The sequence below is a fragment of the Schistocerca piceifrons genome, chromosome 3, assembly GCF_021461385.2.
Source record: "Schistocerca piceifrons isolate TAMUIC-IGC-003096 chromosome 3, iqSchPice1.1, whole genome shotgun sequence".
In the NCBI taxonomy this organism is placed as follows: Eukaryota; Metazoa; Arthropoda; class Insecta; order Orthoptera; family Acrididae; genus Schistocerca; species Schistocerca piceifrons.
Genome location: NC_060140.1, coordinates 234,440,534 through 234,467,603, shown reverse-complemented (window position 1 = coordinate 234,467,603; position 27,070 = coordinate 234,440,534). Strand labels below are relative to the sequence as shown.

General features: G+C 44.0%; 1 protein-coding gene across 1 annotated transcript in view; it reads left to right on the top strand.

The window, feature by feature from the left end:
* Window positions 1–27,070, top strand: part of LOC124788539 — a 573,870-nt gene that overhangs the window by 348,063 nt on the left and 198,737 nt on the right. The window contains exons 16-17 of the mRNA XM_047255809.1: window positions 8,943–9,083; window positions 12,898–13,116. Coding sequence (XP_047111765.1) covers window positions 8,943–9,083; window positions 12,898–13,116 — 360 coding nt within the window. The remainder of the gene's footprint in view (window positions 1–8,942; window positions 9,084–12,897; window positions 13,117–27,070) is intronic.

The following is a 27,070-nucleotide window of genomic DNA, read 5'->3' as shown; positions in this document are numbered from 1 at the left end:
CAAGGAAATAATTGAGGACGTAGGTTGCAAGTGCTACTCTGAGATGAAGAGGTTAGCACAGGAGAGGAATTCGTGGCGGGCCGCATTAAACCAAAAAAAAAAAAAAAAATACATCCCTTAGGAACAATATTTCCATTTCTCCACATAATTTCCATTCCTCTCAACTGCTTTACGCCATCTTGGAACCAGCGCCTGTATACCCGCACGGTAATATTCTGGACCAACCTGTCGGAGCACTGTTTGGTACGTAACGTTAGCGACAGCCCCGGACAGTGCACAAGTCCCGCCCAATCACCCCCCCCCCCTTTCCACACCAATCCATATCCTAAGCTCCGCCCATGGTCTGCCGCATGTTCCAACATCAAAGTTGTTCGTATCACAGATATGCCAGTCACAATAAGGGAGAAAATCAGTAGTTGGTATGAAATACAGTTTTTTCGGTACCATTGTGAAAACAATTTGAAATATGTTCATTGAATATGCTAGTAGAAAAATCATCAATAAGAATGAAAAATAAAAATGGTATCCACACTGTCTTTTTTATTTCATGAGCTTTCATCTGCACTGTATCGAAACATCTGATATTTGTTAACTGCAGTGATCGCAAATTTCCGTCACCTCGCGTAGTGTAAGAAATTCTGTTGGGAAATATTAATGGTAGTATCGCCAAGGATGCTGTCCATTATCTCGATTGTCTAAAGTCAATGTTGTGCATAAACAAGGCAAAATCGATGTCTTGGTTTGTTTCTGATTACCTCATTAAGACTAAAGAATATAAGAGTGGGATAATGTAGAAATGCGTAATGCAAGGAGTCAGATATTTATACAGTGACATTCTTCGTAAATATTTGCCTGTGTAATGGGTGAATTTTTACTTGTGAACTCTTATGACTGCTTGCTTATAGCAGACACGAGATTATTTTGAGTTCTTCTTCAGTGTTTGAGAGCTTTAGAGCAGCCTATTGTTAAACATATGTACATAATTTCAATAGTGTCATTCCAACACATGTTATCGTACTTTAATGTCTGTTAGATATCAGTTTTGACAGCAGTTGGTCACAACAGTCAAGATTAGGGTCCTTGTTTATGATAACTTTATTGAGAGTGCATATATCTATGTGTCATTTTGACAGTATTACACAAACTGCTAAGAAGTACTAACAGCACAACACTGCTAGTATGAACAACTGCGGTAAAACAAAAAACGACGAACAAAAACACGACAGCGACGTTCTACCAAAGATGATATTGATGTGCTCTTGGTTGGTGTGGCGGGGTTAGGTGTGGAGGGGGGTAAATGGGCGGGCCTTGTGCAAATGAACGGGGGCTGTCGCTAACGTTTCCTCTGTTTGGCAGCGTGCACAAGGGAGTCATCATCTTCGAACCCTGTTCCACGAAGAGAGTCTTTCAGTTTCCCAAAGAGATGATAGTCACATGGAGCCAGGCCAGGACTGTAAGGCGGGTGTTTCAGTGTTGTCCATCCGAGTTTTATGATCGCTCCCATGGTTTTTTGACTGACATGTGGCCGTGCATTGTCGTGCAACAGCAAAACATCCTGCTTTTACCGATGTGGTCGGATACGACTCAGTCGAGCTTGAAGTTTCTTCAGTGTCGTCACATATGCATCAGAATTTATGGTGGTTCCACTTGGCATGATGTCCACAAGCAAGAGCCCTTCGGAACCAAAAATGTTCAAATGTGTGTGAAATCTTATGGGACTTAACTGCTAAGGTCATCAGTCCCTAAGCTTACACACTACTTAACCTAAATTATCCTAAGGACAAACCGCTCGGCTAATCCCGCGCGGCCCTTTCGGAATCGAAAAACACCGTAGAAATAACTTTTCTAGCAAATGGTGTGGTTTTGAATTTTTTTTTTTTTTCCCTTGGGTGAATTTGTATGATGCCACTCCACTGATTGCCTCTTCGTCTATGGTGAAAAATGATGGAGCCGTGTTTCATCGCTTGTCACAATTCTTCCAAGAAATTCATCTCCACCATTCTCGTACTGTTCCAAAAGTTCGCTGCATACTGTTTTTCTTGTTTCTGTGTGAGCTACTGTCAACATCCTGGGGACCCACCTGTCACAACCCCTTTTTAATGCAACACTTTCAGTATTCTGCAAACACTTCCTTCCCCTATCTCAACGTAGCGTGACAATTCGTTCACTGTGATTCAGTTGTCAGCAGTCACAACTCTCTGCACATTGTCTGGATTGTGTGCAGTACGAGGCCTGACGCTGCGAGGACAATCCTCAATATTGCCGCGGCCGCTTTTATCACGTAACCTGCTTGCCCACCGACTAACTGTACTGCGATCGACAGCAGCATCTCCATACACCTTTTTCAACCTCTTGTGGATGTTTCCCACTGTCTCGTTTTCACAGCACAGGAATTCTATGACAGCACGTTGCTTCTGACGAACGTCAAGTGTAGCAGCCATCTTGAAGAAATGCTGAGACGGCGCCACTACGGGAACAGGTTGAACTAAGTTTGAAAACAAGCGGGAAGGATGTATCTACACACTGTAAAACTGTCACACATGCAGGATGAAAACTGTATTTTTACAAAAATAGTATGCATTTCTTTTGGAGTGACCGTCCTACATTTCAGCGATAGCAGCACTACTAACTTTTTTTCGTTTTTAAATAAACCCCTTTTGAATAAGAAGTAATTTTTATTTATATAATTTGCAATAGTTTGAAACCGCGCGTTGTTATAGAAAATGGGGAAAGAAATCAGTGTTATTTAAGTAACAATGCCGAGAGAAACGAGCAACGAACATGTGGCTTAAGAACTGATACAGCATTGCTGAGACAATAATATCCCTGTTGCAGTGTGCTTTGGTTTAACGTACGTGTGTACGTGCAGTGTTCCAAGACTTGTCCACACCTGGTCTATTTTCTCGCTGTTGTCGCTGGACATCTGATGTATTGCAGAATGGCACCAACCCTAGTCTGGAAATACTTTTATGAAGCGACGTAGAAATGAAATACAATGCTTCATTTGCTTTAAAACATTGAAGATTAATCTACTATTTCTATGAAATAATAAAAGGGGAAGGAAATTATGGTAACAGTAACAAATTTAAAACCTAACAACAATTCAGTCATAGTATACAGTACAAACAGAAAGTACCTGATATGTTGCCTTTGTCTACATGATATACCTTTATCTACTTGTAGTGCTTGAAAACAAACAAATTAACAAGAAAAATATTCTTAAATCTCAGTTTTCACCCTTTAGCACTCACTCTATGTAATGCCCAAGTTGCGGTTGTTGTTGTTGTGGTCTTCAGTCCAGAGACTGGTTTGATGCAGCTCTCCATGCTACTCTATCCTTTGCAAGCTTCTTCATCTCCCAGTACCTTCTGCAACCTACATCCTTCTGAAACTGTTTAGTGTATTCATCTCTTGGTGTCCCTCTACGATTTTTACCCTCCACGCTGCCCTCCAATACTAAATTGGTGATCCCTTGATGCCTCAGAATATGTCCTACCAACCGATCCCTTCTTCTAGTCTAGTCAAGTTGTGCAACAAATTTCTCTTTTCCCCAATCCTATTCAGTACCTCCTCATTAGTTATGTGATCTACCCATCTAATCTTCAGCATTCTTCTGTAGCACCACATTTCGAAAGCTTCTATTCTCTTCTTGTCCCAACTGTTTATCCTCCACGTTTCATTTCCATACATGGCTACACTCCATACAAATACTTTCAGAAACGACTTCCTGACACTTAAATCTATACTCGATGTTAACAAATTTCTCTTCTTCAGAAACGCTTTCCTTACCATTGCCAGTCTACATTTTATATCCTCTCTACTTCGACCATCATCAGTTATTTTGCTCCCCAAATGCAAAACTCATTTACTAGTTTAAGCGTCTCATTTCTTAATCTAATTCCCGCAGCATCACCCGATTTAATTCGACTGCATTCCATATCCTCGTTTTGCTTTTGTTAATGTTCATCTTATACCCTCCTTTCCGTTCAACTGCTCTTCCAATTCCTTTTCTGTCTCTGACAGAATTACAATGTCATCGACGGACCTCAAAGTCTTTATTTCTTCTCCATGGATTTTGCTACTCCGAATTTTTCTTTTGTTTCCTTTACTGCTTGTTCAATATACAGATTGTTGGTATGACTCCTGATAACAAAATGAGCTCTGAGCAATATTTTAAGCAACTGGAATCAGCAAGAGAGTACTGGTGATTTTTTGTAGTATTCGAACACGTATCACTTTTGGAGAAAAACAGCGAACCGTATTCAGACTATTTAATTAAATATTTGGATTCTATGTATCTTGAAAATGAGTAAGTCAAAATTTTTCAAACTTTGTCCGATTTGTATATTTACTACAGGAAATAATAGGAATAGAAAACCAAAAATCGGTTATTCCAGAAACCGGTTGTTCCAAGCGGTTTTAACAGTCAGGTTACCGAGCGAGGTGGCGCAGTAGTTAGACACTGGACTCGCATTCGGGAGGACGACGGTTCAATCCCGCGTCCGGCCGTCCTGATTTAGGTTTTCCGTGATTTCCCTAAATCACTCCAGGCAAATGCCGGGATGGTTCCTCTGAAAGGGCACGGCCGACATCCTTCCACATCCTTCCCTAAACCGATGAGACCGATGACCACGCAGTCTGGTCTCCTTGCCCAAACAACCAACCAACCAACCAACAGTCAGGTTAAACTAGCGTGGGAAAAAACCGATACTACCGAATACCGATTGTTTCAGGACCGCGTCATATGGATCTGCTATGCTATACATGTATTTATGAACGTACGCCCATTAAAGTGGCCCCATCAAGGAAATAGTGAAGTAAGCGACTGAAAAAGAATAAGTGTGGAAGAAGAAAGTGCTGCAGTGCCCGCTGTGAAGAGAAAAAAGACTCTGTGAGAGTATGGTCGGGTAATATGGTGAGTGTCGGAACAAAAGTTACGTGCAAATAGTGACCGTTCGTGCTTGGCATCAGTAATTGGCTTCGGTTCCTTCAAAGCCTCCTGACTTCAGCCCTTCATTCCTGTAACAAGTGAGGACCCTTAACGACGACCTGTTTAATTATGAAACTTCCCTGTCAGTATGTTACGAGGGGCGGTTAAAGGGTTAATCAGCACTACGAAAAAAATCTAATTGTTACCATGACATTTGGTGATGGTGTTTGCCATACACCGCTTACTCACTCTTCAATGCGACACATTTTCTCCAACGACGAATGCCCTGGTAGAGGCCTTGTTTTTATAAGACTGCATTTCGGCCGTTCAGCAAACACTCCATCTCGGAAACACATAGTCGCCACACTGAAAATGCCTGCAACGCAATGGTTTCTTCAATCGAGGAAACAGGAAGACGTTACTCCGTGCCATGCCAGGAGAATACGAGGGACGAGACAATCATAAGAAGCACAATGAGCTTGAACGTCGTGGAGCAGCAATACCACCGCTCTGCAGTGGAATGTGCACTGATCTGAAACTTCCTGGTAGATTAAAACCGCATGCCGCACCGAGGCTCGACCTCGGGACCTATTCCTTTCGCGGGCAAGTGCTTTGCTAATCCAACAAGCACACACATAGTCGCAGGAGAACTTTCGTGGAGTTTGGAGGACAGGAGATGAGGTGCTGATCGAAGTATTACTTTGAGGATGGATCATGCGTCTTGCTTGGGTATCTCAGTTGCTAGAGCTACTGCCCGCACAAGGTGAAGGTTCCCAGTTCAGGCCTCGGTCCGGCACACAGTTTTAATCTGCCCGGAAGTTTAATATCACCATGGATAGCTTCCTGCGACGCTTCGTCATGAGTACTGTAACTTTGTCAGAAGATTTTGGTAGTATGTTCCTAGTATGTTCCTGCGACTGTCTGCCCTTTATGAGCATGTTCTGCTAGCACGCTGAAAACCAATCCACTGTCCCCTCGATTGTGATACGCTTATGGTTGAGAACCAGGACCTCCACTTCCCTTATGATTCCCAGTTCTTCACAGAGAGATAGCTTGCTACTTCGTTATTCGTGTTTCAGACTTGTTTGACCAAAATTGAAGCGTCTACTTCACCTAATCACTGTGTCAAACGATGGTGTACTGTTACCGTAAACTGCCCGCTAACTCTGCATGGATTGTCGCAGCTTTGTTCACCTTCGAAAAGATGAGATAAAATTTCCTCACGATAGGTCCACTACATTTTACCAACGCGATTTCTGGATTTTTATAATGCCTTGGAAGTAAAAAGGACAGTACCTCTGATTGACAGACAGTAGGTTGTGGATAGTATGGTCAGCAATGTGGCCACGGCGTACCTTCTTCCGACTACACAGATGAGATGAGGTCCTTCTCTCTGATCTTCATTCAGAACACAACCTTATGACCCATGGCTTCTTGCTCCAGCGAGAGAACGTTCCAGTATGTCGTGCTGTTGATGTACTGATCACAGTGCACTACATTGTAGTTTACTGTGTTTTATCTTCAGACGAGAGGGCAGGGATTAATTTACTTCCATATTTGGTGTCTATTTTACCTCACAATCAGATTAATGAGGTTCGACTGTTAATGTTTAGTGAAACGTCCGACTCGTAGCCAAGAACGCGACGCACTACGAAGGAGTTTTCCGAATGGGACGTAAATCGATGGATGTGATGTACATGTACAAGTACAGACAAACGTATGATTAAAATTTCAGAAAAATGGGATAAGTTATTCAAGATAAAGAGCTTCACAAATTGGTCAATAACATGTTGGTCCACCCCCGGCCCTTACGCAAGCAGTTATTCGGCTTCCCATTAATTGATAAAGTTGTTGCCGGCCGGAGTGGCCGAGCGGTTCTAGGCGCTTCAGTCTGGAACCGCGCGACCGCTACGGTCGCAGGTTCGAATCCTGTCTCAGGCATGGATGTGTGTGTGATGTTCTTAGGTTAGTTAGGTTTAAATAGTTCTAAGTTCTGGGGGACTGATGACCTCAGATGTTAAGTCCCATAGTGCTCAGAGCCATTTGAACCATTTTTTTTTTTTTTATAAAGTTGTTGGATGTCCTAGTGAGGAATATCGTGCCAAATTCTATCTAACTTGTTTGTTAGAAACTTCATAATCCCGAGGTGGTTGGAGGGCCCTGACTATAATGATCCAAACGTTCTCAAATGGAGAGAGATCCCGCGAATTTGCTGGCCAAGGTAAGGTTTGACAATCTCGAAGACAAGTAGTAGAAACCTCACTGTGTCAGGGCGGGCATTGTCTTACTAAAACGTCTTTGCTAATCATCGGGTTCAATTAGATGTGGAATTCGTCAAGTAAGAGAATTCTACTCCAGTCAGGCCGAAGACGTGTCTGGAGATACCCTAGACAGAGACGGGATACCAGCCTGACTATCACCAGTCATACGGCCCCGACAGCCAGGGATGATGCTCAGGCGTGCCATTTCTCTTCCTGTAATCGTTATCCGCAGCACCCTAACAGCACAGTGACACGTTTCTTTGCCCCTAGAGTCAAGTCATTCTGGATTTACATTTCAGATTGTAGCTGCCCACACACGGTGAATTTCTACTGCTTCTCTTCGTACTATCCAAACCCATCTTGGGCACCAATGTCGCCTGATTTCTCCCCAATTGAGACTGTATGGAACATTATGGGCAAGACCTAACGCCCCATTTCGACAGAATTAGTCACGATATCGCTCAGGAGAACATCCAACAACTCCATCAATCACTGTGGAGCAATACAACAGCCTGCAATAGGCTCAGAGGTGGATCAACGTGTTACAGACGTGCTCAATTTGTGCAGTTCTTTCTCTGCAACGAATCATCCGATTTTCGATAAACTGTTATCATTTATTTGTCTGCACGTATACATCACATCTACCGAACTCTGTCCCATTCAGATAGTTGCATCACTCTGCGCTGCATTTTTTTTTTTCTCAGAGCATGTTAGGGAGTAGTGTTTAATATGTTATCATAGAGGCTGGCCGACCCATGTTTACTGTATTCGATCAGCTGGCCGCATGTCTTTGTTGCTGTTTTAGCTTTACTCTCCTAACTTCCATAAATTATAAGGAAAGTTTAGAATATTTCACCAAATTAACAGAATTTTAAAGATTGTATGATTGTGTGAATATGCGGATGATCGTCACAGGCATTAGAGGAGAGAGCGTGCTACATTAAGCAAGAATGTCTTTACCTCCTTTCAACGTTTTAGACTTTTTAACGACATTCCTTTCTAATTATTTTGATAATGGCACTGATAACCTTGCCAAATTCAATCTCTCTCCTTTCTCTCTCTCTCTCTCTCTCTCTCTCTCTCTCTCTCTCTCTCTCTCTCTCTCTCTCATCTACATCTACATGAATACTCTGCAAATCGCATTTAAGTACCTGGCAGAGGGTTCATCGAACCACCTCCACAATTCTCTATTATTCCAATCTCCTATAGTGCGCGGAAAGAATGAACACCTATATCTTTCCGTGCGAGCTCTGATTTCCCTTATTTTATCAAAAAAAAATGGCTCTGAGCACTATGGGACTTAACATCTGTGGTCATCAGTCCCCTATAACTTAGAACTACTTAAACCTAACTAACCTAAGGACATCACACACACCCATGCCCGAGGCAGGATTCGAACCTGCGACCGTAGCGGTCACGCGGTTCCAGACTGAAACGCCTAGAACCGCAAGGCCACACCGGCCGGCCTTTATTTTATCGTGGTGATCGTTCCTCCCTATGTAGATCGGTGTCAACAAAATATTTTCGCATTCGGAGGAGAAAGTTGATGATTGGAATTTCTCTCTCTCTCTCTCTCTCTCTCTCTCTCTCTCTCTCTCTTTCTTTCACACACACACACACACACACACAAGCAAGCATTGGGATGAGCAAGAAATTTTCTGTTTCCCTCCTAACATATAAACAGTGTAGACTACTGCAAACAGCGTACAGAAGCTGTTAACAGTATAGCTCGGATGACCGATTTGTTGCAGACGCCAACTACAAGCTGAAGCTGCTGCGAGGTTCTGAGGACGGCAGCGTGGAGTCGTGCAACCCCAGCCCCTGCCTCAATGGAGGCCGCTGCCTCAGCAGTGGCAACCGCCACTCCTGCCAGTGTACCAGCCACTACACAGGTACACGACTCACAGCCATGTCCAGCCCTTACAGTAACACCTTGCGACAACCAGAAGTAAATAAACTTCAAACCTAAACTAGAACTAACCTTTATTACAACAAATGCACCATACCCATTTAACTTTAATAAAACACCAGCAAAAATCGTCCTGCCAGGAATGGAAGCTTCTACATGAGCCTTAGAAAGCCAAAAATGAACCAAAAACATTGTTAATCATTTCATATTTTTGGGCCACAGGCCTGTCATAACGTTTGACTGATTTTATACCTTCAGCAACTGTACCATATAACCAAAGAGATTGGTGTATACACTGCGACTCTGTCACATGGCATTTGGTATGTATTTGTTTAGAAACAAGCACGGTTGATATAGTCTTATGTTACCTCCTTCACCTTTCTGTCCCCCTCCCCACTTCCCTACCCCACACTTCCTTTAGCTGAAGCTAATTTTTAATCCTGAATAGAGTTTTGTGCTTATCCATTAGTTCCACCTTGTGTAATTACTACTTCTCTTTTATAATCCTATAACACACACACACACACACACACACACACACACACACACCTCATTCCACATTTACAAACATCCGATTATTACATGAATTGTACATTTAACACCTTATATTTCATGCATTCTATCTCTTCTACAATGTACTGGTTATGACATATAATGTCTGAATGGCAAACTTCCGTAATTTTCTGTACCATATTTCTGTGTAACACATGGACCCACTTTATAATAAGATTCGACAGGTGTGTTCTGTCATAATTATAATTGTTCTACGCTGCACTGACGTATGGGTGTTTCTTATTTAAACCGGTTTATGATGTAGGTCACTCCTTTCGGCATGCTGTCATATTTTCGCCCTACCAATCAACCAATAACTTCGATAGTATATTTCCAGATCATTTCCACTGCTGATGTATCTACTGTATTGATGTTCATGCTAAGGCTTAATTGTTTTATGGCTGGAAAATATGTTTCTTACTTGTCTGCCATACATTTCCGTGATTTAGTATTTACCTACATGCTGGAACACCCAATTCAATAGATCTTGACGACTTCACTTAACCAATTGTAATTATATCCAATAGGTAAGTAGTATTATTTCGATTATTTTTAACCTAACATTGGAGTGGAAAACTTATGTTAGATTCTGATCCTTCTCACTTTCTACACATTTGTACAAATTATTTTTTCAGTGTTGTACTTGATCATGTCTTAAGGCCAAAATCATGATAGTAATACAAAATGAAATTATACAGTCAAATGTCAGTAAAATAATTCAAACAAAAACATTGTAATATTAACTTAAAATGCCAGAATTATAAAAACATAAAGCATAAAATATGAACCAAAGTCAAACAATGAAGGAAAATAAAGATCATTAGCAAAGTCATAAACATTAAATAATACAAACATTGAAGGTAAACTAGCAACAGAAGTACAAAAAATTAACAAACATCAGCCTCAATGCGTTCATGTTGATAATCTCAACCTAAAATTAAAACTAAAACAGGAACAAGTCTCTCCATAAAAAGATAATAAACTCAATCTTGGACATCAACAATAGAAGATGATCATTAAAATCAGAATCATAAACACAAAAAATGGTTTGATAAGGATATAAATAAACACAAACTGTAGCAGTAAGCATTAAACAACAAATACAAAAACTAAATCAGACTAAAAGAAAAATAATCAATACACATTTATATCTAATTATATTAAAATCAACATATGAATAAATACAAATGATAAAAACAAAACTAGACAGAATCATTAGAGAATGAACCAATCTTTAAGGATTATTTATAAACATAGAGGAATTAAGTACATAGTTACAAATATTATTTTAAAATAAAGATAGCCAAAAGAATTAAGGAAATCATTACCATGAGAACAAACTGTTCAAATCAAAATTGAATGAAGCTCAGAACAATATAAAAAGATGTGTGGTATCTATTAAATTATTTCACACCACAGTTTTTATATTGGTATGTAAGCTGTTGTAAACAACTTCAGGACACCTGAGCATAATCTGAAGACTGAAACCAGTTGTGATTAAAAATTATTTATCAGTATGTCTTGTTGATTGAAATATGACTTTGTTTTCAAATATTTAAGAGACATTGGGCACAAAACGAGTAAGATATCTGTACTCACCACACACTGATCTTCCTGCATTAAACATTTTTAACTTGAATGCATATAATCAGTTCTTCTGGATCAGTGAGCTCTGCAAGGGAAATGGTTGCTATGTATGCGTTTCACATGTGGCTGAACGCTTCCTGTTTCCTTAAATAACGTAACTATCCAGCGACCGGTCCCGACACGTGGATGATGTCGTCCAGGATACCGAGCAGTATACATAGCACACGCCCGTTGGGCATTTTGATCACAATAGCCATACATCAACACGATATCGACCTTTTCCGCAATTGTTAAACGGTCCATTTTAACACGGGTAATGTATCACGAAGCAAATACCGTCCGCACTGGCGGAATATTACGTGATACCACGTACTTATACGTTTGTAACTATTATAGCGCCCTCTATCAGAAAGCGAAAAAGTGGTCCAATTAAAACTTTCATATCTCTTTATGTACTGCACGAATATGTAAAAAAAAAAAAAATGGGGTTCCTATTTAAAAGAACGCAATTGATATCCGTTTGACCTATGGCAGCGCCATCTAGCGGGCCAACCATAGCGGCATCTGGTTTCGCCCTTCAAGCTAGACAAGTTTCGTTCTTTATAGTTTTTTCGATTAACGCTTATTTCGTGAGATATTTGGCCCAGTCACGATCAATGGACCACCCTGTATATGTTTCTGTAATAGTGCAGCGGCTCTTAGACGTTTGTTTCATTGCGGGTGTTCTAATATTGTCAGAACTCCTATGAGAATCAATAATATGAGATTAGGGGGTTAATGGATGCTGTATTGGAGCATGTGATAAGTTGGTTACTTGAGTCGGCCAGGGACCTTGTAGGGATGACGAAAGCGGCCAAGGTAACTGCTCATGGCCGGCCAGTTGGCCGAGCGGTTCTAGGCACTACAGTCTGGAACCGCGCGACCGTTACGGTCGCAAGTTCGAATTCTGCCGCGGGCGTGGATGTGTGTGATGTCCTTAGGATAGTTAGGTTTAAGTAGTTCTAAGTATAGGGGGCTGATGACCTCAGAAGGCTCAAATGGCCCTGAGTACTATGGGACTAAACATCTGAGGTCATCAGTCCCCTAGAACTTAGAACTACTTAAACCTAACTAACGTAAGGACACCACACACACCCATGCCCGAGGCAGGATTCGAACCTGCGACCGAAGCAGCAGCGCTTGGCTACACCGGACGACCGAGCGAGGTGGCGCAGTGATTAGACACTGGGCTCGCGTTCGGGAGGACGACGGTTCAATCCCGCGTCCGGCCATCCGGATTTAGATTTTCCGTGATTTTCAGTAAATCACTCCAGGCAAATGCCGGGATGGTTCCTCTGAAAGGGCACGGCCGACTTCCTTCCCCATCCTTCCCTAATCCTATGAGACCGATGACCTCGCTGTCTCGTCTCCTTCCCCAAACAACCCAGCCCAACCCAACCCACACCTTTTTTTTTTAACTGCTCACGAAGAAGCAGTAAATCCGGACCCGACTTCAGTTGCGCCACAAATTTTGAACGTTCGTCATTGCAATACCACAGTGCCCTGTACAGCTGGGAGTCACGGATTCCCACCCATCCCTCCATTTTCTTGCCTCATTCTCTGTTTCATACACAGTATGTGCTGGCCTGTTTGCCTGAGTGTGTTTACGTGGTGCGCAGGCATGTTCTGCGCGCTGACGCTGTGCGAGCTGGAGCCGTGCCTGCACGGGCAGTGCCGGCTGACGGAGACGGGGTACGCCTGCCACTGCCAGCCCGGCTTCACGGGCGCCACCTGCGACCGCAAGCAGCGGCCTTGCGCCGACAACCCGTGCGAGGGCCGCGGCGAGTGCCTGGAGCGCGGAGACGCCTTCCACTGCCGCTGCCACGCCTGGTGGGAAGGTCAGCCGCGGCTGCAGCCCCTCACTCCACACAAGCAGCGCCCACTCGCCGCACGATGCTCTTTGTTTATCTTTATTTTTACCAAGCTTGTATCATGTTACATACTCTTACAACCCTACCACAACAAAGGTCAAAAATTAATTATAATTCTAGTGTTGCTCACGCTGCTAAATATTGCATTTTCGGGCAACAACAAAGCTATACAGGGTGATTCAAAAAGAATACCACAACTTTAAAAATTTGTATTTAATGAAAGAAACATAATATAACCTTCCGTTATACATCATTACAAAGAGTATTTAAAAAGGTTTTTTTTCACTCAAAAACAAGTTCAGAGATGTTCAATATGGCCCCCTCCAGACACACGAGCAATATCAACCCGATACTCCAACTCGTTCCACACTCTCTGTAGCATATCAGGCGTAACAGTTTGGATAGCTGCTGTTATTTCTCGTTTCAAATCATCAATGGTGGCTGGGAGAGGTGGCCGAAACACCATATCCTTAACATACCCCCATAAGAAAAAATCGCAGGGGGTAATATCAGGGCTTCTTGGAGGCCAGTAATGAAGTGCTCTGTCACGGGCTGCCTGGCGGCCGATCCATCGCCTCGGGTAGTTGACGTTCAGGTTTCATAACTAACCTTTTTCGTAGGACTCTCCATACAGTTGATTGTGGAATTTGCAGCTCTCTGCTAGCTCTGCGAGTCGATTTTCCTCGGCTGCGAACAAATGCTTGCTGGATGCGTGCTACATTTTCATCACTCGTTCTCGGCCGTCCAGAACTTTTCCCTTTGCACAAACACCCATTCTCTGTAAACTGCTTATACCAACGTGTAATACACCACCTATCAGGAGGTTTAACACCATACTTCGTTCGAAATGCACGCTGAACAACTGTCGTCGATTCACTTCTGCCGTACTCAATAACACAAAAAGCTTTCTGTTGAGCGGTCGCCATCTTAGCATCAACTGACGCTGAAGCCTAGTCAACAGCGCCTCAAGCGAACAAATGTACAATTAAATGAAACTTTATAGCTCCCTTAATTCGCCAACAGATAGTGCTTAGCTCTGCCTTTTGTCATTGCAGAGTTTTAAATTCCTAAAGTTGTGGTATTCTTTTTGAATCACCCTGTATTATGTGGCAGGTATCATTAGGGCACAGTTAATAAAGTCATTTCATGAAATAATGGATAAACTAGGAACTCATCTTTTCGTGTTTCCCACGCTGGTCTCATTGTGAACTCATGGCTCAATCGTCGAATATCTAGGTAGTGATGATTCTAAGCTTGGATGCAAAGAGGCCTAGGTGTTATTCTGCGATATTCAAAAGTTTTATAGAGCTATATAAGAATATAGAGCTATATAAGAATATACAGCCCACAGTTGCTATATAAGAATATACAGTTGCTATATAAGAATATACAGCCCACAGTTGCAGGTTAACATTATCGTTTACCTTGGTTTCAACGTTAGTAATAACGTCTTCTTCAGAACCTTTTTTTTTTCTTCTTTATTGTATTTCAATTCCCCATCGGGACGGGCTGGCAGCAGCATATGTGCTGCTCTTCAGCCGAAAGACATAGAACAAACAATAGAAGACATTTAAAAATAACAAAGGAGAGAATATGGTGAACATAGATATAAAGAAGGGGGAACATCATGGAAGGCAATAGACAAAAAACGGGGTGACCGTAAAATGGAGATAAAAAAAGTGTTAAAACTGTTTAAAAGTAGCACACACAAAAAGCCACACACTGCGACAATTAAAAGAACACAAGGCACAGTATGACTGGAGCATAAAAGGTATCGACGGATGGTGTAGCACATAACAAACACTGATGGCGAACCTCAAGGCAGTACACAATTAAAATCACTCCTCTTGACGCACAGGAGAAACAGCACTAAACACAACAGTGATGTGGCACACTGACGATGATCAAAACAGAGGATCTGCCAGGCGCTAGGAGATGAGGGAGACCTGAAGAAGGGAGGGAGGGGAAGAGATGGGGGAGGTGAGCGGGGGGCGCGCTGAAGAGGGCCAGGTGGGGAGGGATGTGGGAAGGAAAGAGGCAAGTATGGGGTGCAGGGTGTCAGTGGAGGGGGGGGGGGGGAGGAGGAAAATCCGCTCTGGGAGAAGGAGGGAAGAGGAAAAAAGGGGGCTCTGTGGTGGGGGGGGGGGGGAGGAACAAGGCCAGGTTATAGTTGGAAGGAAGGGTAGATGTCACTTCAGAACCTGCAACAAGTTAATATTATAATGCGCTAGTAAATTATATTAGATATGGTCATCCTACACGATGCAACGTATAGTACTTACATAAATTATTATTTAAATGTTTGCCTAAAACAGGCCACGTCCTAAGTCAACTTCATAAAACTTTATGCATAGCCGTAAGGTTTTGTCACTTCTACACTCCTGGAAATGGAAAAAAGAACACATTGACACCGGTGTGTCAGACCCACCATACTTGCTCCGGACACTGCGAGAGGGCTGTACAAGCAATGATCACGCGCACGGCACAGCGGACACGCCAGGAACCGCGGTGTTGGCCGTCGAACGGCGCTAGCTGCGCAGCATTTGTGCACCGCCGCCGTCAGTGTCAGCCAGTTTGCCGTGGCATACGGAGCTCCATCGAAGTCTTTAACACTGGTAGCATGCCGCGACAGCGTGGACGTGAACCGTATGTGCAGTTGACGGACTTTGAGCGAGGGCGTATAGTGGGCATGCGGGAGGCCGGGTGGACGTACCGCCGAATTGCTCAACACGTGGGGCGTGAGGTCTCCACAGTACATCGATGTTGTCGCCAGTGGTCGGCGGAAGGTGCACGTGCCCGTCGACCTGGGACCGGACCGCAGCGACGCACGGATGCACGCAAAGACCGTAGGATCCTACGCAGTGCCGTAGGGGACCGCACCGCCACTTCCCAGCAAATTAGGGACACTGTTGCTCCTGGGGTATCGGCGAGGACCATTCGCAACCGTCTCCATGAAGCTGGGCTACGGTCCCGCACACCGTTAGGCCGTCTTCCGCTCACGCCCCAACATCGTGCAGCCCGCCTCCAGTGGTGTCGCGACAGGCGTGAATGGAGGGACGAATGGAGACGTGTCGTATTCAGCGATGAGAGTCGCTTCTGCCTTGGTGCCAATGATGGTCGTATGCGTGTTTGGCGCCGTGCAGGTGAGCGCCACAATCAGGACTGCATACGACCGAGGCACACAGGGCCAACACCCGGCATCATGGTGTGGGGAGCGATCTCCTACACTGGCCGTACACCACTGGTGATCGTCGAGGGGACACTGAATAGTGCACGGTACATCCAAACCGTCATCGAACCCATCGTTCTACCATTCCTAGACCGGCAAGGGAACTTGCTGTTCCAACAGGACAATGCACGTCCGCATGTCTCCCGTGCCACCCAACGTCCTCTGGAAGGTGTAAGTCAACTACCCTGGCCAGCAAGATCTCCGGATCTGTCCCCCATTGAGCATGTTTGGGACTGGATGAAGCGTCGTCTCACGCGGTCTGCACGTCCGGCACGAACGCTGGTCCAACTGAGGCGCCAGGTGGAAATGGCATGTCAAGCCGTTCCACAGGACTACATCCAGCATCTCTACGATCGTCTCCATGGGAGAATAGCAGCCTGCATTGCTGCAAAAGGTGGATATACACTGTACTAGTGCCGACAGTGTGCATGCTCTGTTGCCTGTGTCTATGTGCCTGTGGTTCTGTCAGTGTGATCATGTGATGTATCTGACCCCAGGAATGTGTCAATAAAGTTTCCCCTTCCTGGGACAATGAATTCACGGTGTTCTTATTTCAATTTCCAGGAGTGTATTAAAGCAACTGTAGAAGTTCACTTTAAGCCCGTTGTATGGGCCTCGTCGTGTGACTAGAGACTGCGGACCGCGAGGGCTTTCGCGGTCTGCCTCACAGAGGGCGGCGCGCATGCGCGAGACATATAGAGTCAAACTTATTACGCACGCGTCAGATAACCTTTTTGCTATGAATTAATTTTATATTTTACTATTGTAAGTTAGTTACAATATCCAGCATGACTACGTTTTACATTCTACTACAGAGTTTTCTAAACTGACCAACAAATCTCGTATGAACATCTGTAGGAAAGGATCTATTATTACAGAAACTGTGAGGTCACATGCATTATGAATTATTGTAAACCTAGTATAGGTTGGAAGCCTTCGAAGTATGCCCTATTTTTTAGACACAGTTGATCGTTCAGTAAATTGCCTCTATCTGTAATTAGGTGTGCATAAATTTGTAGTTCCTCAATCGTGTCGAGTCTATATCCCTTAACTTCATGATGTAGTAGCTCTATGTCACGTAAAGGTTTAGGCGTATGAGCCATTTGCATCAGATGTTCCGCAAAGGCTGACCCCCGTGCTCCTACGCCCTTTATTCGAAAATGTTCTTTAAACCTTACTGCTATAGCTCTGCCTGTTTGACCTATGTAATAACATGGGCAATCATCACACACAATCTTATATACGTCTGATTTCGCTGACTTGTCACCGTCTTTCTCAAGTGAGTGAACCAAATTTTGCTTTAAACTATTACTCGTCGAGTAGGAAATTTTAAAACCTGAATTTTTCAACACGCACCCTATCTTGTGGGAGACATTACCTATATAACGAACCGACAATCATTTCTTGGTCTGATCTTGGGTTTGAGTATTTGTGTTTACTAAAGTCGTTGTCCTTTTTCGCGTTTTCTTATGATGTTAAAAATTATTTTATAGATGCCTTTCATAAACCATTCTTGAATATTACACTTTTGCAAGGTGATGTAAAAAAAAATTAGCACTCCTAATTTAAGTTACACTTCTTTTTTATTATTTTTGTAGCAATATCACTTCACAATATAAAACATACTTGAAAATATCTTCTTCACTGTTAATGTTCGCATTTCATAAACTGACTACAATTTGCGTCTTTCCAACATGACGACCAAGACTTGACTCTCCCATAACCGCTTACGCGCCCAGAAATCAGAGTTACAAGTACGACAAAGATCGTAGTGACAAAAGAAAGAATACACATAAGGATAATATCATTGCAATATAAATATATCGATGTATCAAAGTACCTGTACATTAATGAAATCAAATTTGAATGTTGTCTCAGAAATATGTTAACTACTTTACAGAAACACAGTAGAATATTGCTGGTATCGAGAGGTTGAGTTGAGGCGCCGTAATGGTTACGTAATTCAAGTACCATTACAATACCCATCTTCAGCAATCATTTAATTTATTGTTGTGCTCATAGAATTCCTTTAGGTGTTTTTGAAGATTTAACCTTGATTTTTATCTGGTTGTCAGCACGTCCCTGTTGTGCTACAGATCTTTTTTAAATAGAGGTGGAGTCCCTCCACGCCCACACCGCCATGATGGCCAACACAAAATGTCTACTGCCATCTCTGCATAAGGGTTAGTTTTCACTGAAGTGCATGCCAAATTCAGAATAACGCAGAACCACAAGACTGGCTAAGTTTGCCGGTCGTTGTCGCCGAGAGCTTCTACATCTACATTTATATCCATACTCCACAAGGCAACTGACGGTGTGTGGCGGAGGGTACCTTGAGTACCCCTATCGGTTCTCCCTTCTATTATAGTCTCGTGTTGTTCGTGGAAACAAAGATTGTCGGTATGCCTCTGTGTCGGCTCTAATCTCTCTGATTTTATCCTCATGGTCTCTTCGCGAGATATACGTAGGAGGGAGCAATATACTGCTTGACTCCTCGGTGGAGGTATGTTCTCGAAACTTCAACAAAAGCCCGTACCGAGCTACTGAGCGTCACTCCTGCAGAGTCTTCCACTGGAGTCTATCATCTCCGTAACGCTTTTGCGATTACTAAATAATCCTGTAACGAAGCGCGCTGCTCTCCGTTGGATCTTCTCTATCTCTTCTATCGACCCTATCTGGTACGGATCCCACACTGCTGAGCAGTATTCAAGCAGTGGACGAACAAGCGTACTGTAACCTACTTCCTTTGTTTTCGGATTGCATATCCTTAGGATTCTCCCAATTAATCTCGGTCTGGCTTTACTGACGATCAACTTTATATGATCATTCCATTTTAAATCACTCCTAATCCGTACTCCCAGATAATTTATGGAATCAACTACTTCCAGTTGCTGACCTGCTATATTGTAGCTAAATGATAAGGGATCTTTCTTTCTATGTATTCGCAGCACATTACACTTCATTGAGATTCAATTGCCATTCCGTGCACCATGCGTCAATTCGCTGCAGATCCTCCTGCATTTCAGTACAATTTTCCATTGTTACAACCTCTCGATATACCACAGCATCATCCGCAAAAAGCCTCAGTGAACTTCCGATGTCATCCACAAGGTCATTTACGTATATTGTGAATAGCAACGGTCCTACGACTCTCCCCTGAGGCACACCTGAAATCAATCTTACTTCGGAAGACTTCTCTCCATTGAGAATGACATGCTGCTTTGTGTTACCTAGGAACTCTTCAATCCAATCACACAATTTGTCTGATAGTCCATATCCTCTTACTTTCTTCACTAAACGACTGTAGGGAACTGTATCGAACGCCTTGCGGATGTCAAGAAACACGGCATCTACCTGGGAACCCGTGTCTATGGCCTTCTGAGTCTCGTGGACGAATAGCGCGAGCTGGGTTTCACACGATCATCTTTTTCGAAACCCATGCTGATTCCTACAGAGTAGATTTCTAGTCTCCAGGAAAGGTTCTAGGCGTTTCAGTCTGGAACCGCGCTGCTACTACGGTCGCAGGCTCGAATCCTGCCTCGGGCATGGATGTGTGTGATGTCCGTAGGTCAGTTAGGTTTAAGTAGTTCTAAGTCTAGGGGACTGATGACCTTAGATGTTAAGTCCCCATAGTAGTGGTGGTGGTTAGTGTTTAACGTCCCGTCGACGACGAGGTCATTAGAGACGGAGCGCAAGCTCGGGTTCGGGAAGGATTGGGAAGGAAATCGGCCGTGCCCTTTCAAAGGAACCATCCCGGCATTTGCCTGAAACGATTTAGGGAAATCACGGAAAACCTAAATCAGGATGGCCGGAGACGGGATTGAACCGTCGTCTTCCCGAATGCGAGTCTAGTGTGCTAACCACTGCGCCACCTCGCTCGGTAAGTCCCCATAGTGCTTAGAGTCATTTGAACCATTTGGCTAAGTTTCATTGAAGCTCGAAATTTAGTGCGGACGTCAATGCGATATGCGTTTAATAGTTTCCACAGTCCACCCGGTTGGCCGTGCGGTCTAACGCACGCCTTTCCGGGCGGGAAGGAGCGCCTGGTCCTCGGCACGAATCCGCCCTGCGGATTTGTGTCGAGGTCCGGTGAACCGGCCAGTCTGTGGATGGTTTTTAGGCAGTTTTCCATCTGCCTCGGCTGGTTCCCCTTATTCCGCCTCAGTTAAACTATGTCGGCGATTGCTGCACAAAAAAGTTCTCTACGTACACGTTCACCACCATTACTCTACCACACAAACATAGGGGTTACACTCATCTGGTGTGAGACGTTCCCTGGGGAGTCCGCCGGGGCCCGAACCGCACAATAACCCTGAGTTCGGTGTGGGGCGGCAGAGGGGTGAAGTGCACTGCTGTAGTCTTCGTGGGTTTGTGGACCACTGCGGCTGCGGCGGGGACGGAGCCTGTGCGTCGTTTCTAGGTCCCCGGTTCACGTTCCATACAATACAATACAACACAATAGTTTCCACATTGAAACATTGTCTCAAAATATGGTAGAAAACCCAAAGAGATTCTGGTCGTATGTAGATACAGTCAATACCGTCACTGCGCGGTAGCGATGGAAATATTACCGATGATGGTGTCACTAAAGCGGAGTTACTAAACACAGTTTTCCGTAATTTCTTCACGAAAGAAGACGAAGTAAATATTCCATAATTCGAAGCCAGAACAGCTGTTAGCAAAATTGACATAAAAGTAGATATCTTAGGTGTTGCGAAACAACTGAAATCATTTGAGAAAGGCAAGTCTTCCGATCCAGATGGCATACCAATCAGGTTCCTTTCAGAGTACTCAGACACAATAGCGCCTTTCTTAGCAATCATATATAACCGCTCACGTGACGAAAGGTCTGTTCCTAAAGACTGGAATGTAGCACAGGTCACACCAATAGTCAAGAAACGAAATAGAAGTAACCCATTGAATTACAGGCCCATATCACTGACCTCGATTTGGAGCATATACTGTACTCGAATATTATGAATCACCTTGAAGAAAACGACTTTTTGATACATAATCAACACGGATTCAGAAAATATCGTTCTTGTGCAACGCAGCTAGCTCTTTATTCCCATGAGGTAATGAGTGCTGTCGACAAGAGATCTCAGATCGATTCCATATGCCTAGATTTCCAGAAGGCTTTTGATACCGTTCCTCACAAGCGACTATTAATCCAATTGCGTGCATATGGAATCTCGTCGTCAGTTGTGTGACTGGATTCGTGATTTCCTCTCAGAGAGGTCACAGTTCGTACTGATAGACGGTAAATGATCGAGTAGAACAGAAATATCTGACGTTCCGCAAGGTAGTGTCATAGGCCCTCTCCTGTTCCTGATTTATGTAAATGATCTAGGTGATATCTGAGCAGCCCCCTTAGATTGTTTGCAGATGACGCTGTAATTTACCGTCTCGTAAAACCATCAGACGATCAATTCCAATTACAAAATGATCCAGAGAGGATTTCTGTATGGTGCAAAAAGTGGCAATTGGCACTAAACAAAGAAAAGTGCGAGGTCATCCACATGGGTACTAAAAGAAATCCGATAAATTTTGGGTATACGATAAATCGCACAAGTCTAAGAGGTGTCAATTCGACTAAATACCTAGGAATTACAATTACGAGCAAGTTAAATTGGAAAGACCACATAGATACTATTGTGAGGAAGGCGAAACAAAGACTGCGCTTTGTTGGCAGAACACTTAGAAGATGCGACAAACCCACTAGATAGACAGCCTACATTACACTTGTCTGTCCTCTGCTGGAATATTGCTGCGCAGTTTGGGATCTTTACCAGGTAGGATTGACGGGAGACATCGAAAACGTGCAAAGAAGGGCTGCTCGTTTCGTGTTACTGTGCAGTAGGGGTGAGAGTGTCGCTGATATTGTACGCTAGCTGAGGTGGTAGTCACTGTAACAAAGGCGGTCTTCTTTGTGGCAAGCTCTATTTACGAAATTTCAATCACCAACTTTCTCTTCCAAATGCGAAAATATTTTGTTGACACCCACCTACGTAGGGAGAAATGATCATCATAATAAAATAAGAGAAATCAAAGCTCGAACGGAAAGATTTAGGTGTTCCTTTTTCCCATGCGCGATTCGAGAGTGGAATGGTAGAAAAGTAGTATGAAAATGTTTCGATGAAACCCTGTGCCAGACACTTAAGTTTGAATTGAAGAGTAACCATGTAGATGTAGATGTAGAGGTCTCACAGGCTATGGGCACTGCGATGTTTGCGTACTTCTGATCAAGGTTAACCATTAATACACGCCCATCTGGATATAGACTGAGTGGAAAGTTGCACGAAGGGTAGTGGTTTGAAACGCAGAGGGAAAAAAGTGCTGACGCAAGAATCGAGGGAAAAAAACGTCTGAGATAGTTGGGTCGGATTGTAAGAGCAGTAGCGATTTTCTTGCTGCCTCCGACAGGTCTGCAAGGGTAGGCTTTGTTAGTAACGCAGGTCGATACCTTTGTCGTTGTGCGCTGGTGTTACTCGACTGCTGCTGCTGGGTGACGGTTTTGATTTCTCGGTCAGCGTCAACATACCTGTAACTGTAGGGTAATGTTGGCGGTTTGTTTGTGCTTCAGTGTGCGAGCTTGTCGGTTTTCCTGCTGTAGCCTGTTGATCGGCTTAGATAGCAGCGGGTATAGCCAGTCAACGTTGCTGATATGCAGGGGCTTGCCGATGTTGTCGCTTATGGGTGTATGTTAGCTTGTCATAGGTGGTTATGCCCTAGCTAGAAGTGTCTTTGGACGCTGATGCTGCCACCTATAGTTGTGATCGTAGGTTCCCAGAGTAAGGATGAAAGGATTATTCGAGTATCTCGAAGTCCTGTACAGTCGTGTGGTGTGTTTTTTGAATACTTCCTTGAGGATCTCAAGGTGGTATTCATTGTGAAGATCAAGGGGGCGTGTGTAGCGTGGAGCGTTGTTAATGCTGCGTAGCACTTTGTTCTGTATGATCTGCAGGCCGCGCAGACGTGTAGGAGCGGCGTATCCCCAGACGGAAGCTGCACACGTCATCAGAGGTCTAATCAGTGTCATCTATATGGACCTCGAGACCTTCCTATTCAGTGTACTCTCCTTGTTGAGCACTGGGTAGAGTTGTTTGAGCCTATTGTGTTTTCTGTTGGCAAAATATTCGATGCGGTCCCCACACGTAAGTTTCCGGTCCAGCCAGACACAGAGATTTCTGACTTCTCTCGGAAACGTATTGGACGTGCATGTTGTGTTCCTGTCGACAGTGTTGATGTTTGCGCAGTAGCTTCGGTCTGTCTGTGAACAGAACTGCTTCGCCCTTGGCGACGTTTACTTTAATACGCCATTATTCCAACCAAGGCTTGGCAGTTCTGAGTGCTGTCTGTATTGGTGAATTTATGTTCAGTGGTTTCCAATCCTGCGCAAGGATGGCTCTGTCATCCGCGTAGATAGCTAACGTCATGTTTTGTTTTGCTGGATAGTCATTAACGTAGAGGTTGAACAAGATGGGCTCCAGGATGCTTCCCTGGGGTACTCCAGCTTGGATACCGGGATGTGTCGATTGTTTGCTCTGCACGTCAGTGTTGGCTCTGAGCACTATGGGACTTAACAGCTATGGTCATCAGTCCCCTAGAACTTAGTACTACTTGAACCTAACTAACCTAAGCACAGCACACAACACCCAGTCATCACGAGGCAGAGAAAATCCCTGACCCCGCCGGGAATCGAACCCGAGAACCCGGGCGTGGGAAGCGAGAACGCTACCGCACGCACGTCAGTGTTAAAACATCTCTTTGTGAGATATGAGTGTATGAGACGTACTAGTCCGTCGGGGAAACCAGCATCGCTCTGTCTGCATATAAGGCCATTGTGCCAGAGACGGTCGAAAGCTTTTTCGATATCCAGGAACACGGCCCCTGTGGCCTGGTTTCTTGTCTTAGCCGTGTGTAATATGTTCGACTACACGGAAGAGTTGTGTTGTTGAGTTATGATTCCTAAAGCCGAGCCCGCATCTCGTGGTCGTGCGGTAGCGTTCTCGCTTCCCACGCCCGGGTTCCCGGGTTCGATTCCCGGCGGGGTCAGGGATTTTCTCTGCCTCGTGATGGCTGGGTGTTGTGTGCTGTCCTTAGGTTAGTTAGGTTTAAGTAGTTCTAAGTTCTAGGGGACTGATGACCATAGATGTTAAGTCCCATAGTGTTCAGAGCCATTTGAACCATTTTTTCCTAAAGCCGTACTGCTCCGGTCTTAGGGTGTCATTGGCAATGCAGAGCCTACTGATGCGCTTTAGTATTACGTTCTCAACAGTCTTGCTGAGCGAGCACAGCAGAGTGATGGGTCGGCAGTGTTTCAAGATACCATTCGTTATGTGTGCATGGTATTCTACGGCTCTATCTGTGAACTCGTGGAGGACACGGTTTTGAATGCCATCGGGCCCAGGGGCTTTCCTAGCATTGACATGTTTGATAATCCAAGTAATATCGTTTGTACTAGTACGTCTGATTTCGTCGCTCGTGTGCTGGGCTACAAGTTGTGTAACTCGTCCGTTTCAAGTGTAAGTACTGGGTCTGAAGAGCCAGATTCGGCATGAAAGACGCTACAAGTGTTGTGGCCATAAGCTCTGCCTTCCCCTTCTCGGAGTAAGCTGGGCCGTCTGGTCCTTGTAGAGCGGGATGTGCTACAGAGGAGACGGCGTGCTTTATAACACCAGCTGATATTGGGAAGCATACTACCTCATCCGTAAGACAATGAGGACGTACTGACAATCAGATAAAAATCTCCAAAAACATCTGCAGAAATGCTATGAGCGCACAAAAATAAATCACGTGACGACTAAAATGGGCGAGTAGTCTGATATGTGTCCTGCAAAAATAAAAATAAACAAGTAGCCGTGTCTGATAAGGTGTTTCAAAGTCATTGCGACAACCGCCTGGAGTGATAGATCAAGTCATGCGGTACAACTTTTGTTAGAGGCGAAATGTTCGCTGATGCTTCCCGACGACGCTAGGTGTCTTATAGAATTGATTAAGTCATTATACCCTTGAGAGGCGGCAGGACGTAGGCAATCTGAGGGGTTCATACACAATATGCAAACACAATGTGCAAACACATTGGCCGATCTTTTAAAATACACTCTAAGAGAAAAAAAAGGCGGCCGCTGTGATCGAGTGGTTCTAGGCACTTCAGTCCGGAACTGCGCTGTTGCTACGGTCGCAGCTTCGAATCCTGCCTCGGGCATGGATGTGTGTGATGTCCTTAGATTAGTTAGGTTTAAGTAGTTCTAAGTCTAGGAGACTGACGACCTCAGATGTTAAGTGCCATAGTGCTCAGACCCATTTGAACCATTTTGAACAAAAAGAAAAGCACACGCCATGAATGAATAGTCCAAATGGAAAGAAATCGATCGATACACAATTTCAGAAAAACTGGATTATTTATTCAAGAGAAAGAGCTTCTGGTGGGCCCTGCCCGTAATGCTCTAAATGTTCTCAATAGGGGAAAGATCCGGTGAACTTGCTGGTCGAGGTATGGTTTGGTAAGCACGAAAACAACCATTATAAACTCTCGCCATGTGCGGGCGGGCATTATCTTGCTGGAATGTAAGCCCAGGATGACTTGCAATGAAGGGCAACAAAACGATGTGTAGACTATCGACGACCCACTGCTGTGTTGAAAGGGTATCACGATGACAACCAAAGGGGTCCTGCTATGAAAAGAAATGGGCTGGTTGCCAGGCCATATGGCGGGCGACAGTCAAACATCTACATCTACATGATTACTCTGCTATTTACAATAAAGTGCCTGGCAGAGGGTTCAGTGAACACCTTCAAGCTGACTCTCTACCGTTCCGCTCTCGAACGGCACGAGGGAAAAACGAGCACTTAAATTTTTCCGTGCGAGCCCTGATTTGTCTTATTTATCGCGATGATCATTTCTCCCTATGTAGGTGGGTGCAATTGGAGGAGAAAACTGGTGATTGAAATTTCATGAGAAGATCCCGTCGCAACAAAAAACGCCTCTGTTTTAATGATTGCTACTCTAATTCACGTATCATGTCTGTGACACTATCTCCCCTGTTTCACGATAATACAAAACGAGCTGCCCTTCTTTGTTCTTTTTCGATGTCATCCGTCAGTCCCACCTGATGCGGATCCCACACCGCACAGCAATACTCGAGAACAGGGCGGACAAGCGTGGTGTAAGCAGTCTCTTTAGTAGACCTGTTGCACCTTCTAAGTGTTCTGCCAATGAATCGCAGTCTTTGGTTTGCTCTACCCACAATATTATCTATGTGATCGTTTCAACTTAGGTTATTTGTAATCGTAATCCATCAGTATTTAGTTGAATTTACAGGCTTCAGATTTGTGTGACTTATCGCGTACCCGAAATTTAGCTGATTTCTTTTAGTACTCATGTGAATAACTTCACACTTTTCCTTTTTCAAGGTCAATTGCCACTTTTCGCACCATACAGATATCTTATCTAAATCGTTTTGCAAGTCGTTTTGATCATCTCATGACATTAGAAGACTGTAAATGACAGTATCATCTGCAAACAATCTAAGACGGCTACTCAGATTGTCTCCTATCTCGTTAATATAGATCAGGAACAATACAGGGCCTATAACACTTCCTTGAGGTACGCCGGATATTACTTCTGTTTTACTCGATGACTTTCCGTCTGTTACTACGAACTGACACCATTCTGACAGGAAATCACGA